This window comes from Lynx rufus, unplaced genomic scaffold (genome assembly GCF_022079265.1).
Source record: "Lynx rufus isolate CCGP_SWC_20201006 ecotype Redwood Valley unplaced genomic scaffold, mLynRuf1.p SCAF_2, whole genome shotgun sequence".
Lineage (NCBI taxonomy): Eukaryota > Metazoa > Chordata > Mammalia > Carnivora > Felidae > Lynx > Lynx rufus.
In genome coordinates this window covers 32,836,623-32,849,122 of record NW_025814834.1, presented here as the reverse complement: position 1 = coordinate 32,849,122, position 12,500 = coordinate 32,836,623, and the positions used below count along the sequence as shown (strand labels likewise).

At 37.3% G+C, this 12,500-nt stretch overlaps 1 protein-coding gene across 1 annotated transcript in view; it reads left to right on the top strand.

Annotated features, from left to right (window-relative positions):
- The window catches only part of CARF (calcium responsive transcription factor), a 79,079-nt gene extending 68,412 nt beyond the window's left edge, over window positions 1-10,667 (top strand). The window contains 1 exon segment of the mRNA XM_047085562.1: window positions 10,603-10,667. Coding sequence (XP_046941518.1) covers window positions 10,603-10,653 — 51 coding nt within the window. The 3' untranslated portion in view covers window positions 10,654-10,667.
- Window positions 10,668-12,500: the final 1,833 nt, after the last annotated feature.

Sequence of the window (12,500 nt, the reverse complement as noted above, 5' to 3'; positions counted from 1 at the left end):
TGCTGTCAGTGCACTTTAAAGTCCTTGTATCCAGGCACCAACAGGTAAGAAGAGGCATCAGCATACTGGCAGGAGTGATCAACCCAGATCAGCAGAAGGACTTAGAGCAGGGGGACTACATGTGGAGCCTAGATGATCCATTTGGACACCTTTTGGTCCTCCTGTGCCCCATTGTAACAGTGAATGGATGCATGCAGCAGTGTCTGCACAAGAACAAAATGGTCACTCAGTCCTCTCAGGAATTAAAATTTGAGTCATAACACCAGCAAGGCTCCAAGACCTGGTGAGGTAATACCTGAGGGTGAGGGAAATTAGAATAACTCCTGGAAATGGGAGAGCATGAATACCAGTTTTAGCTCCAGAGATCAACTGCAGCATCAGAGGTTCCTTCATTTCAGGAAGATGGGCCAGAAGAACTATGGGAGACTGGCAATCTGACCTATGGGGAGAGATAAATCTATTCAGCATAAGAGGTAGGCCATGGCAGCAATGAAAATGAGCCCTCAGAGCTCCTGCTGCAGATGGAGTGATTAATAAGTGGCCCCAGCTGCTGCTCTGGATCTATCATGGTGCCTGTGCAGAAGCTATGCTTCTCACAGGCTGCTCTCAGCCAATGACTGGGCATGGCAAAGGTACTAAGATGGTCCCACTTCTGTGAGGAGGGCTCTGATGGGTAACATGACTTGAGCTTTCCCCATCAGCCTTGTAGACTTTACGCAATACTAATGGGGCCCGTGCATTGAAAAACTCAAATTAGACCCCCAAAACCTCATAAATATCTTATCTTTGTCCTTCCTCCTCAGACACACTGCTAAGATCTGTCAAAGTAGTATTCTCCTTACTATAATAAGCAAAAAACGTAGCTTTGCTTTATCAACAGGTTATTTGGTGGTATTATTAGGCAGATAGCATTCAACAGATGAAAAGGAGCCATCATTCAGAAAGCAGAGAGAAGATCTTCACAGGTAGGAGGAACAGTAAATGCAAAGGCCTTGATGTGGAAAAAAGGTATTTAAGGGCAGAAAGCAGAGCAGTGTGGCATTAGCTTAGAGGCAATAGAGAAGATGGTGTGGAGTCAGTGGTAATCATAGTGTCAATTTCATTCTGAGTAAAACAGAACCTATTACAGGATTTCTACTGGAGAAGTGATATACCTGGGTTTTTATGTTGTAGAAGAATATGTTATACAGGGACATGAATGGAAACAGGGAGAGCAATAAGGAGGTTATTAGAATGGCACACACATGAGAGCTAGGTGATTTGCATCTAGAGTGATAGTGATACAGGAGGCAAAGAGAAATGGAAAAATTCAGGATATATTTTGGAGATAGAATCATCAGGACTTGCTGATTGGTTGGCTGTTGGGGAGGGCATGTGGGGATGTGTGTGAAGGAAGGGAAGGAATGAAGAATGACTCCAGCCAGGATTTTACCTGTGAGCGACTGTGTGAATGAATGGTAGTAAATTTTACTGAGTTGAGGAAGACTGATGGGAAAGAATAGACTTGGAAGAGAAAATCAAGAGCTCGTTTTTGAACCTAGTTAGTTTTGACTTCCAAATGGAACTGTTAAGTTGGCACTTACAGATACAACTCTAGATGTCAGGATTGGACATAAACATTTTTGTGATTTATCAACATATAGATGGTAATGAAAAACTAGAGAACAGAGAGATCACCTGAGGAAAAAAAAAAATGCAGATAAAGAAGAGAAGAATGCCCAGGATCTAGCCCTGAGGCCCTCCAACATAAAGGTTAGCTAGAGCAGGAAATATGACTAAGAAGTTAAAAGGAATACCACGAATGCTTAGAACTGGTCAGTTGAGTCCACTTTGGAACCTGTGAGGAAATGTCAGGGCAAGAAGTATCTCAAATTAGATTAGTTGCAAATTAAAGCAAATTCTCAGTCCCTTAGTTAACAAATACATATTCAGTGTATTATAACAGTGGTGTTCAAAAGACATTACAATATAAGGTGGTAAACCTTTAATATACCAAGTATATGTGTAACGCTCCCCTACAAGTGAGGGATATCAGATCTCTAGACTTGATTATAAAAATATTTCAGAAAAGTCTTTCTGCTTTCTATCTAGTCTTTTTAAAAGCAACTACCTAAAAAGATCAATTTTTGTTTTTTTTATACATTCAATTTTAGGTTTAATAAACATTAAACTTCTTAAACTTATTTTGCTTTTACCTAAAATATGGTTTTAGGTGGCAGTAATAAATTCTGGCTTTAAAACATGATTAGAATTATATACATATATTAACTGTTCTTAAGAAGATCCTTCCTCTCTTTTTAGATTTGATTAACATTTGACAATACATTGTAATGTTTTGATATTAGAATTATGTGAATCAAAACTATGAGTGTATTTGAACTTTCAAGAAGAATTTAACCAAAAGATATAGGAAAGAACAAAATAAAACAATGTGGTAGATATAAAACAATTTGTGGTTTTCAGAGTAACAGACTTCTATATCAGTTGCATAATAGTAATTATTTATTCATGAAGTCTTTTTATTTCCATGGAAACACTGAGATCATTTTAATTTTTAATTACATTAGAGTTTACAGTTCCATAGATTTTAACTGTAGTAGCAAGCACAGAAGCTAGAGCTCTACCCATTTCCACTTTAAAAAATATAAAGGAGGAAGAAAGGGTTTAAAATGATGATGAATTTCACTTAGTTACAACCTTTAACTGTATACTGATTATTTCTAATTTCTCCTAAACCTGCCCTACAATTTTATATCCAATTAATTTTTCCATTTTTGTCTATACCCTTCAGGTAAAAGTATTTTCACAGGAAAAAACTGCAATGCAAAATTGAGCAACGGATGCTGGTAAAATAGGTAGTTTGTGAGATAAGTAAAATAGTTGTGAGGTAATAGAAAAAGCAGAGAACTAGCTCTGCCACTTAGCTGAATTATCTCAGGTGAATCACTTCATTGCTCTGGCCCTCAATTTCTTCATCTGCACCCTGAGAGAGTGAGGTTGAATGATAGAACTCAGTGGTTATATGTAAGTGATGAATCAATGGATTCTACTCCTGAAACCGTATGTTAACTAACTTGAATTTAAATAAATTGAAAGAGAAAAAAAAAGAATTCAATGGTTCTATGAAATGGCTTGGCTGTATGGAGTCCAGGACTTGTGGGAACTATCCACGTGGGCCCTACAAATATGTTGATAATATTTCTCATGATATGAGCATTTGTCAACAGGGACTGGTTTGAAGGTTTTTTCAAAATTGTCTTTAATTGATGCATAATATTGCATAATATTTTTTTACTTCTATTTTATTCATTCCCAGATTGTTGAACATTTAGATATTTTCAATATTTTTAACATCAAATGTCATTTTTTGCATCTCTGACTACTATGTTTTTGGTTTGGATTCCTAGACATAAAGTAACTAACCAGCATAAGCATTTTTACTCTTGATAATATTATCAAATTTCTTTCCATAAATGTTATATTGTTTTAGTCTATCTCAAAGTAATTTTTTTTTTTATTTGAGAGAGAGAGTGTGAGTGAGGGAGAGGGATGGGGGTGGGAAGAGAGACAGAGAGAGAGACAGATAGAGAGAATCCCAAGCAGGCTCCATGCTCAGCATAGATCCTAACAGGGGGCTCCACCCATGACCCTGGGATCATGATCTGAGGTGAAATCTAGAGTGGGATACTCAACTGACTGAGCCCCCCAGGCACCCTATCTCAAAGTAATTTTTGATTGTGCATCTGATCATGTCCTCATGAGAATTAAATATGATAATTTAAAGACTTTTCTAATTTGAAATACTTTACTTTTTTCAAATTAACATTTTTTATTAGTGAGGTGTTTTCATATATATTTTTTATGTGAAATACAATCTTTTCACTAGCCCATTTTAATATTGCAATTTAGTTTTTAAACAAAATCCATTTCTGTTGGCCTAGTACTTTTTTTTTTTTAATTTTTTTTTTTCAACGTTTATTTATTTTTGGGACAGAGAGAGACAGAGCATGAACGGGGGAGGGGCAGAGAGAGAGGGAGACACAGAATCGGAAGCAGGCTCCAGGCTCTGAGCCATCAGCCCAGAGCCCGACGCGGGGCTCGAACTCCCGGACCGCGAGATCGTGACCTGGCTGAAGTCGGACGCTTAACCGACTGCCCCACCCAGGCGCCCCGGCCTAGTACTTTTTAAAAAATGTTTAGGGATGCCTGGGTGGTTCAGTCAGTTAAGCATCTGACTTTAGTTCAGGTTGTGATCTCATGGTTTGTGAGTTCAAGCCCTTCATCAGGCTCTCAGCTCTCAGCGTGGAGCCTGCTTTGAACCTCTCTCCCCTTCTTTCTCTGCTGCTCCCCACCTCTCCCTGACCCTCCCCCATCTCTGCCCTCCCCCACTATGTACATGCTTCTCTCTCAGAAATAAACATTTTAAAAAAGGAAAAATATTATAATTATTTGCTACCTAGCAATGTGCACTTTCTTTTTAACTTGCTTGTCCTATCCTTTCCCAAATTATGTAGCATGCATACTATCAGTAATGGTGGAACATAAAGTCATTGTTCATTTTGATAGAGTAGGCAGTTAGTTAGGATCTAGCAGGAGGCCTAGAGGCCAGCAAAGAGGAAGTACAGCTATCTGGAAAGTCAGAGGCCTGTCCTAGCAGCACTCCACAAGAAGCTGGATCAGACCAGACAGATCCAAGATGGCAGGTGCCATGACAGAAAACCCCTGACCAAATAAGGAAGAGAAGGCTCAAAACCCTGCTTCTAAGAAATCCTCAGCCCAAGCAATCAATATCCCATGCCCTAGTTAACAACTGTCAATAAGAGATAGAAACCCAAACCCAATATCACAGTTCCTGTGCTTGCTCTTTCTTTTGTGCTCTTTTTTTTAATTTTAGTTTGAGTATAGTTAATATACAGGGTTATAATAGTTTCAGGTGTACAATATAGTGATTTAACAATTCTATACATTACTCAGTGCTCATCATGATAAGCCACGTATTTCACTCATCCTCCCACTCATTTCCCCTCTGGTAACCATCAACTGATTCTCTATAACTAAAGAGTGTGTTTCTTGGTTTGTCTCTCTCTCTTTCCATTTGCTCATTTGGTTCTTAAATTTCACATGTGAGTAAAATCATATGGTATTTGTCTTTCTCTGACTGACTTATTTCCCTTAGCATTATATCCTCTCTAGCTCTATCCATGTTGTTGCAAATGGCAAAATTTCATTTTTTTATGGATGAATAACATTCCATTGTGTATATATACTACATCTTCTTTATCCATTCATCAATCAATGGACACTTGGACTGTTTCCATAATTTGGCTATTATAAATAATGCTGCTATAAACATAGGGGTGCATGTATCCCTTTGTATTATTGTCTTTGTATTCTTTGAGTAAATATCAGAACTGTGATTGCTGGATTGTAGAATAGTTCTATTTTTAACTTTTTGAGGAACCTCCATATTGTCTTCCACAGTGGCTGCACCAGTTTGCATCCCCACCAACAGTGCACAAGGCTTTCTTTTCTCCACATCCTCACCAACGCCTGTTGTTTCTTGTCTTGCTGATTTTAGCCCTTCTGACAGGTATGAGGTGATATTGCATTGTAGTTTTGATTTGCGTTTTCCTGATGATGAGTGATGTTGAGCGTTTTTTCATGTGTCTATTGGCCATTAGGATGTCTTCTTTGACGAAATGTCTTCATGTCTTCTACCCATTTTTTAATTGGGTTATTTTTTGAGGTGTTGAGTTGTATAAGTTCTTTATTTTGGACACTAACCCTTTATCAGATATGTCATTCGTAAATATCTTTTCCAATTCTGTAGGTTATCTTTTAGTTTTGTTGATTGTTTCCTTTGCTGTGCAGAAAGAAGCTTTTTATTTTGATGTAGTCCGAAGTTTATTTTTGCTTTTGTTTCCCTTGCCTCAGGAAATGTAGCTAGAAAAAAGTGGCTACAGTTATTAGTGTCAGAGAAATTACTGTCTTTGTTCTCTTCTAGGATTTTTATGGTTTTAGGTCTCACATTGAGGTCTTCAAGCCATTTTGAGTTTAGCTTTGTCTACGGTGTAAGAAAGTGGTCCCGTTTCTTTCTTTTGCATGTGTAGCTGTCCAGTTTCCCCAACACCATTGTTGAAGACTGTCCTTTGCCCATTGGATATTCTTTCCTGCTTTGTCAAAGATTAATTGACCATATAGTTGGGGGGCTTTCTATTCTGTTCCATTGATCTATGTGTCTGTTTCTGTGCCAGTAGCACACTGTTTTGATTACTTTGTAACATAACTTGAAGTCCAGGATTGTGATGCCTCCAGCTTTGCGTTTCTCTTGCAAGGTTGCTTTGACTATTCAGGGTCTTTTGTGTCCCATACAAATTGTAGGATTGTTTGTTCTAGTTCTGTGAAAAGTGTTGGTATTTTGATAGGGATTGCATTAAATATGTAGATTGATTTCAGTAGTATTGACATTTTAAGAATATTTGTTCTTCCAACTCATGAACATGAAATATCTTTCCATTTCTTTGTGTCATCTTTAGTGTCTTTCATTAAAGTTTTATAGTTTTCAGAATAAAGATCTTTCACCTCTTTGGTTAAGTTTATTCCTAGTATTTTATTGGTTTTGGTGCAATTGTAAATGGGATTTTTCCCTTCCTTCCTTCCTTCCTTCCTTCCTTCCTTCCTTCCTTCCTTCCTTCCTTCCCCTTCCTTCCTTCCTTCCTTCCTTCCTTCCTTTCTTCCTCTTCCTTCCTTTCTCTTTCTTTCCTTCCTTCCTTCCTTCCTTCCTTCCTTCCTTCCTTCCTTCTTTCCTTCTTTCTGTCTCTTAGTGAGAGAAGCATGCAAGTAGATGCAAGAGAGGGGCAGTGAGACGAAGACAGAGAATCCAAAGCAGGCTCTATGCTAACAGTAGACAGCCCAACGTGGGGCTTAGACTCAGGAACCACGAGATCAATACCTGAGCTGGAGTTAGATGCTTAACCAACTGACCCACCCAGGTGCCCCAGTGAGATTGTTTTTTTTTTAATTTCTCTTTCTGCTGCTTCATTATTGGTGTATAGAAATGCAACAGGTTTCTGTATATTGATTTTGTATCCTGTGACTTTACTGAAATCATTTATCAGTTTTGTAGTTTTTGGTGGCGTCTTTTGGGTTTTCTCTATATAGTATCATGTCATCTGCAAATAGTGAAAGTTTTACTTCTTCCTTACTGATTTGGATGCCTTTTATTTCTTTCTGTTGTCTGATGGCTATGGCTAGGACTTCCAGTACTATGTTGAATAAAAGCGGTGAGAGTATACATCCTTGTCTTATTCCTGACCTTAGGGGAAAAGCTGAGAGAAAAGCATTTCCCTGTTGAGTGTGATGTTAGCTGTGGGTTTTTTATATAGGGGCTTTATTATGTTGAAGAATATTTCTTTTAAACCTACTTCGTTGAAGGTTTTTTATAATGAATTGATGTTGTACTTTTGTCAAATGCTTTTCCTGCATCTCTTGAAGTGATTATATGGTTTTTATCCTTTCTCTTATTGATGTGATCTATCTCATTGATTTATTTGGGAGTATTGAACCACTGTTGCATCCCAAGAATAAATCCCACTTAATCATGGTGAATGATTTTTTTTAATGTTTTGTTGGATTTTATTTGTTAGTAATTTTTGAGTATTTTTGCATCTATGTTCATCAGAGATATTGTCCTGTAGTTCTCTTTTTTTGTGGTGTCTTTATCTGGTTTTGCCATCAGGGTGATAACTGTCCTCATAGAATGAGTTTGGAAGTTTTCTTTCCTCTTCTATTTTTTGGAATAGTTTGAGAAGAATAGATATTAACTCTTCTTGAAATGTTTGGTAGAATTTGCTTGGAAGTTTTTTTGATTACAGATTCAATTTCATGGCCAGTAATCATGTTGTGTTCAAATTTTTTATTTCTTCCTGGTTCAGTTTTGGGAGGTTATGTGTTTCTAGGAATTTATCCATTTCTTCTAGGCTGTCCAATTTGTATAATTTTTCATAATATTCTCTTACAATTATTTGTATTTCTGTGGTATTGGTTGTTACTTCTCCTCTTTCATTTGTGATTTTTGTTCTCTCTGTTTCTCTTGAGCTAGTCTCCTTTTACATCTCAAGAGTGTACTTTCAGTTTAATGAACTTTCCTGCTTGTGTCACTCCTTTGGTGTGCTGTGTCTGTCCTTGAATTCTTTCTTGGGATGAAAACAAGAACCTTTGGCAACCTCTTTGGGTTGGGCTGGGTCCAGGCCCCAGGGCCTGGGGTCTCTGAAATTCACCCAGCAACAATTAACATATATTTACTTTACTTAGTTCTAAAATATGGTAATAGATAACACTTATTGAGTGCCAGATGCTTTATATTTATCATTTAATCCTCACACCTGGCCTGGGTTTTATTATCCCAATTTTATGGAAGAAAAACAAACTCAGAGGGATTGAATACTTTACCCGAGATTATACATAGCTAAGAAGCCAAGAATCAAAAATCTAAACCCAGGACTTTTTTACTCCAAAGTCTGTGTTATAATCAGATTTCACTCTAAATTAAATAATTCATGAACTATCAAAATTCACCATGAGGAAGAGTATGCTTCCTGCCAACCTAGAGTGTTTATAAATTAAAAGATAAGGGACTGTAGGATATAGATTAATATATTAATGGGGGAGCAAATATTTTTTTCAGAGTAGTATTAACACTTTTATTTTCAACCCACCTTGATCTTTGAAATCTCCTGAAACAAAATATTTAATTAAAAAGTTGTTATAAAGATCTAATAGAGGACGGTATTTAAGTTTTCTTTTTTTTTTTTTTTTTTTTTAATTTTTTTTTTCAACGTTTATTTATTTTTGGGACAGAGAGAGACAGAGCATGAACAGGGGAGGGGCAGAGAGAGAGGGAGACACAGAATCGGAAACAGGCTCCAGGCTCTGAGCCATCAGCCCAGAGCCCGACGCGGGGCTCGAACTCACGGACCGCGAGATCGTGACCTGGCTGAAGTCGGACGCTTAACCGGCTGCGCCACCCAGGCGCCCCTAAGTTTTCTTTTTTTAATGTAAGTTCTTCACCCGACATAGGGCTTGAATTCACAACCACAAAATCAAGAGTCACATGCTTTACCTAGTGAACCAGCCAGGCACCCTGAGGGACAATCTTTAAGGAACATTGGCTCTAAGCCATTACTGTCTTAGATTTTGTGTACTAAATAGTTCAGAGGATATTTAAATTGGAAAATAAGCATTTCATTCTGTAATTTATATACATTTGGAGCTGTCTAGATTCCAGATCTTTTCTAGTTTGTCAAGAATTTATATTACAAGTGGATGTTGACTTTTGTCACATAATGCATCTATTGAGATAATTATATGGTTTTTCTCCTTTAGTCTATTAAATTGGTGAAATGCATAGACTGATGGGTTTTTTAAAGTTTTATTTTAATTCCATTTAGTTAACATTCAGTGTATATTAGTTTCAGGTGTACAGTATAGTGATTCAATCCTTCCATATATCACCCTGTGCTGATCAAAAGTGTAATCCCTACTTTGGCTCAGGCCATGGTCTCACAGTTCAGAAGTTCAAGTCCCTCATAGGGCTTTGTGCTGATAGCTTAGAGCCTGGAGCCTGCTTTGGATTCTGTGTCTCCCTCTCTCTCTGCCCCTCCCATGCTCACACTCTGCCTCTCTCTCTCTCTCTCAAAAATGAATAAACATTAAAAAAATTAAAAAAAAAAAAGTGCAGTCCTTGATCTCCGTCACATGTTAACCCAGCTTGTTCTCTATATAGATGGATGTTTAAATGATACATGTCATACATATTTTTTGGTACACACATGCACAGTTTCTCCAGCTCCATACGAAGTAGTTGGATCATTGGATATACATGTAGCTTTACTAGATAGTGCCAAACTGATTTCCAAATCGATTGTACCAGTGTATACCCTCACTAACAGTGTATGATAATTACAGTTGTTTCATATCTTTAAAAATACTTTTTATTGTCAGACTTCCTAAATATATAGTGGGTTTTAATTGTGGTTTTAATTTGCATTTCCTTAATTGCAACTGAGTTTGAGTACCTTTTCAATATTGGTTCACCATTTGTATTTCCCTCACTGTGAATGGCGAATCTAAATATTTTGCTCATTTAAAAACTTCTAGGGGCGCCTGGGTGGCTCAGTTGGTTGAGTGTCCAACTTCAGCCCAGGTCATGATCTCATGGTTCATGAGTTCAAGCCCAGAGTCAGGCTTTGTGCTGACAGCTCAGAGCCTGGAACCTGCTTCAGATTCTCTGTCTCCCTCTCTTTTTGCCCCTCCCCTATTCACGCTCTGTCTCTCTCTCTCTCTCTCTCTCTCTCTCAAAAATAAATAAAAACATTTAAAAAATTAACTTCTAGATAGTTTCTATTACTTTTTTTGTTGGGATTCTATACATATTCCAAGTAAGAGTCTTTTATTAAAAATATGTTTTACAAATATATTTTCCTTTTCCAAGGTGTCTTTGCTCTCTCTGTAGTGCTTTTGAGGAACAAGCTTTTTAAATCTTATTGTAGTGAAAGTTATCAATTTTGTCCCTTATAGCTAGTGCTTTGTTTCTTGTTTCAGAAATCACTGTGTGGAAGCTTAAACGAGCCTGTGCAGAGAGACCACATTTAACAGGTTTTGTGGGGTTTTTGTTTGTTTTGTTTTTGTTTTTAGAGAACGTAAGCAGGGGAGGGGCAGAGGGAAAGAGAAAGAATCTCAAGCAGGCTCCATGCTCAGTGTGATGCAGGGCTCAATCCCACAACCCTGGGATCATAACCTGAGCCGAAATCAAGAGTCAGATGCTCATCTGAGCCATCCGACCGAGCCACCTATTTTATGTTGACAGTCCAATGAAGTTCCAAGTCAACAGGCAGCATCAACCACAGACATGTAAGTGAAGATGTCTTCAGATTATTTCAGCCCTCAGCCATTGAGTCACTCCCAGCCTTTGAGTCTCCCAGCTGAAGCCCCAGACACTGTGGAGTAGATACTAATCATCTCTTCTTTGCTCTACCCAAATCCCTGGTCCATAGAGTCTGTGAACACAATAAAATTTTTGTTTTATGCCACTAAGTTTTACTAAGTATTGTTTAATGCATAGCATAATTTATTTTGTTAAAAACATATACTTGCATCATTGAATAAATTTAGAAAAATGGGGAAAATACACATAACTGAGTTGTCATGGTTATCTCTGGATCATGCATATTTACAAATAATGACACAAAGTTAACTGAAAGGAAGAGAAATTTCATTCAAATTTAAAGATACCTGAGGATCTTTCCAAATATTTGTTTTTTATTAAATTTGTTTAAACAAAACAATAGCAACAGTTCATCTATTTCTTCCACCCTCCAACCCCTGCCTCTGGCAACCACCAATCTGTTCTCTGTATCTATGAACTTGGATTCTATTTATTAAAAAAAAAAAAAAAGAGAGAGAGAGAGATCATACAGTGTTTGCCTTTCTCTTTCTTATTTCACTGAGCATAATGCCTTCAAGGGGCACCACAAGGTCTTAAGATGATTTGTTATGTAAGAATTGTGGAATAAAAAGACCATGGGAACCTTTAAAAAAAAAAAATGTTGTGATAGATGCAACCTAACAGTTTTTAGTGTCTGGAAATACTGGTATTATAAGAGAACCAAACAAACTATGCTCAGTCACCTGATGATGTTGGGAATAGGGTAGTGTTCAGACTACACATTGTTCTCCCCAAATCCATTTTCCATAGTATTACCTAGGTATATGGACTCCTAGTGAGAAATAGAATTTTCCAGTATCCTTTCTAGCTAGATGTAGGTGTTGACTAAAGTCTTGCTCATGGAATTTGAGAAGTGAGTGCCACTTCTGTGTAACCAAAAGGAAATGGTCCTTCATTTCCACTTTTTCTTCCTTCCTGTAAGCTGGTTGATAAGGACAATATCCTGTGAGTTCAAAGAGCAATGAGAAGGGGAGAACTGGGGCCCTTGAATCTCATTGTGGGATCGAGGTGCGCTACCTACCTTAAGACTGTTAGAAAGATTTAAAATTCCCATCTTATTTAATCCACTGCATTTTACATCTATATTACATTAAACTCTCCCTCCACCCCTTAACTTACACAGGTAGTTAAGAATAGGAGGGGAGAGACCGAAAGATAATAGGATTTGTACGAGCACAGCCTAGGAAGTTGGCAATGTTGGAAATTATCAAGATACCACTTTAAATCAAAATCTGTAAAGGGTGGATCAGGAATCTAAAAAGGAAAGGAAGTTGCTGTCTTTAATCATATGTTGACTCATTTGGTCAGTTATTGGTCACTTAAGTATCTGGAATTTATACTCCCTTCCATAACCTCTCTTGTTTTTAATAGCTATTACAACATTCTGATGAGAAATAAAATTTATAATGCCTAAATTATTACATAAATGCCTATTTTGGCTTTTAGCGTTTTTTGCCTTTTTTTTTTACCATATCCTAGTCAAGTAAAATAACTG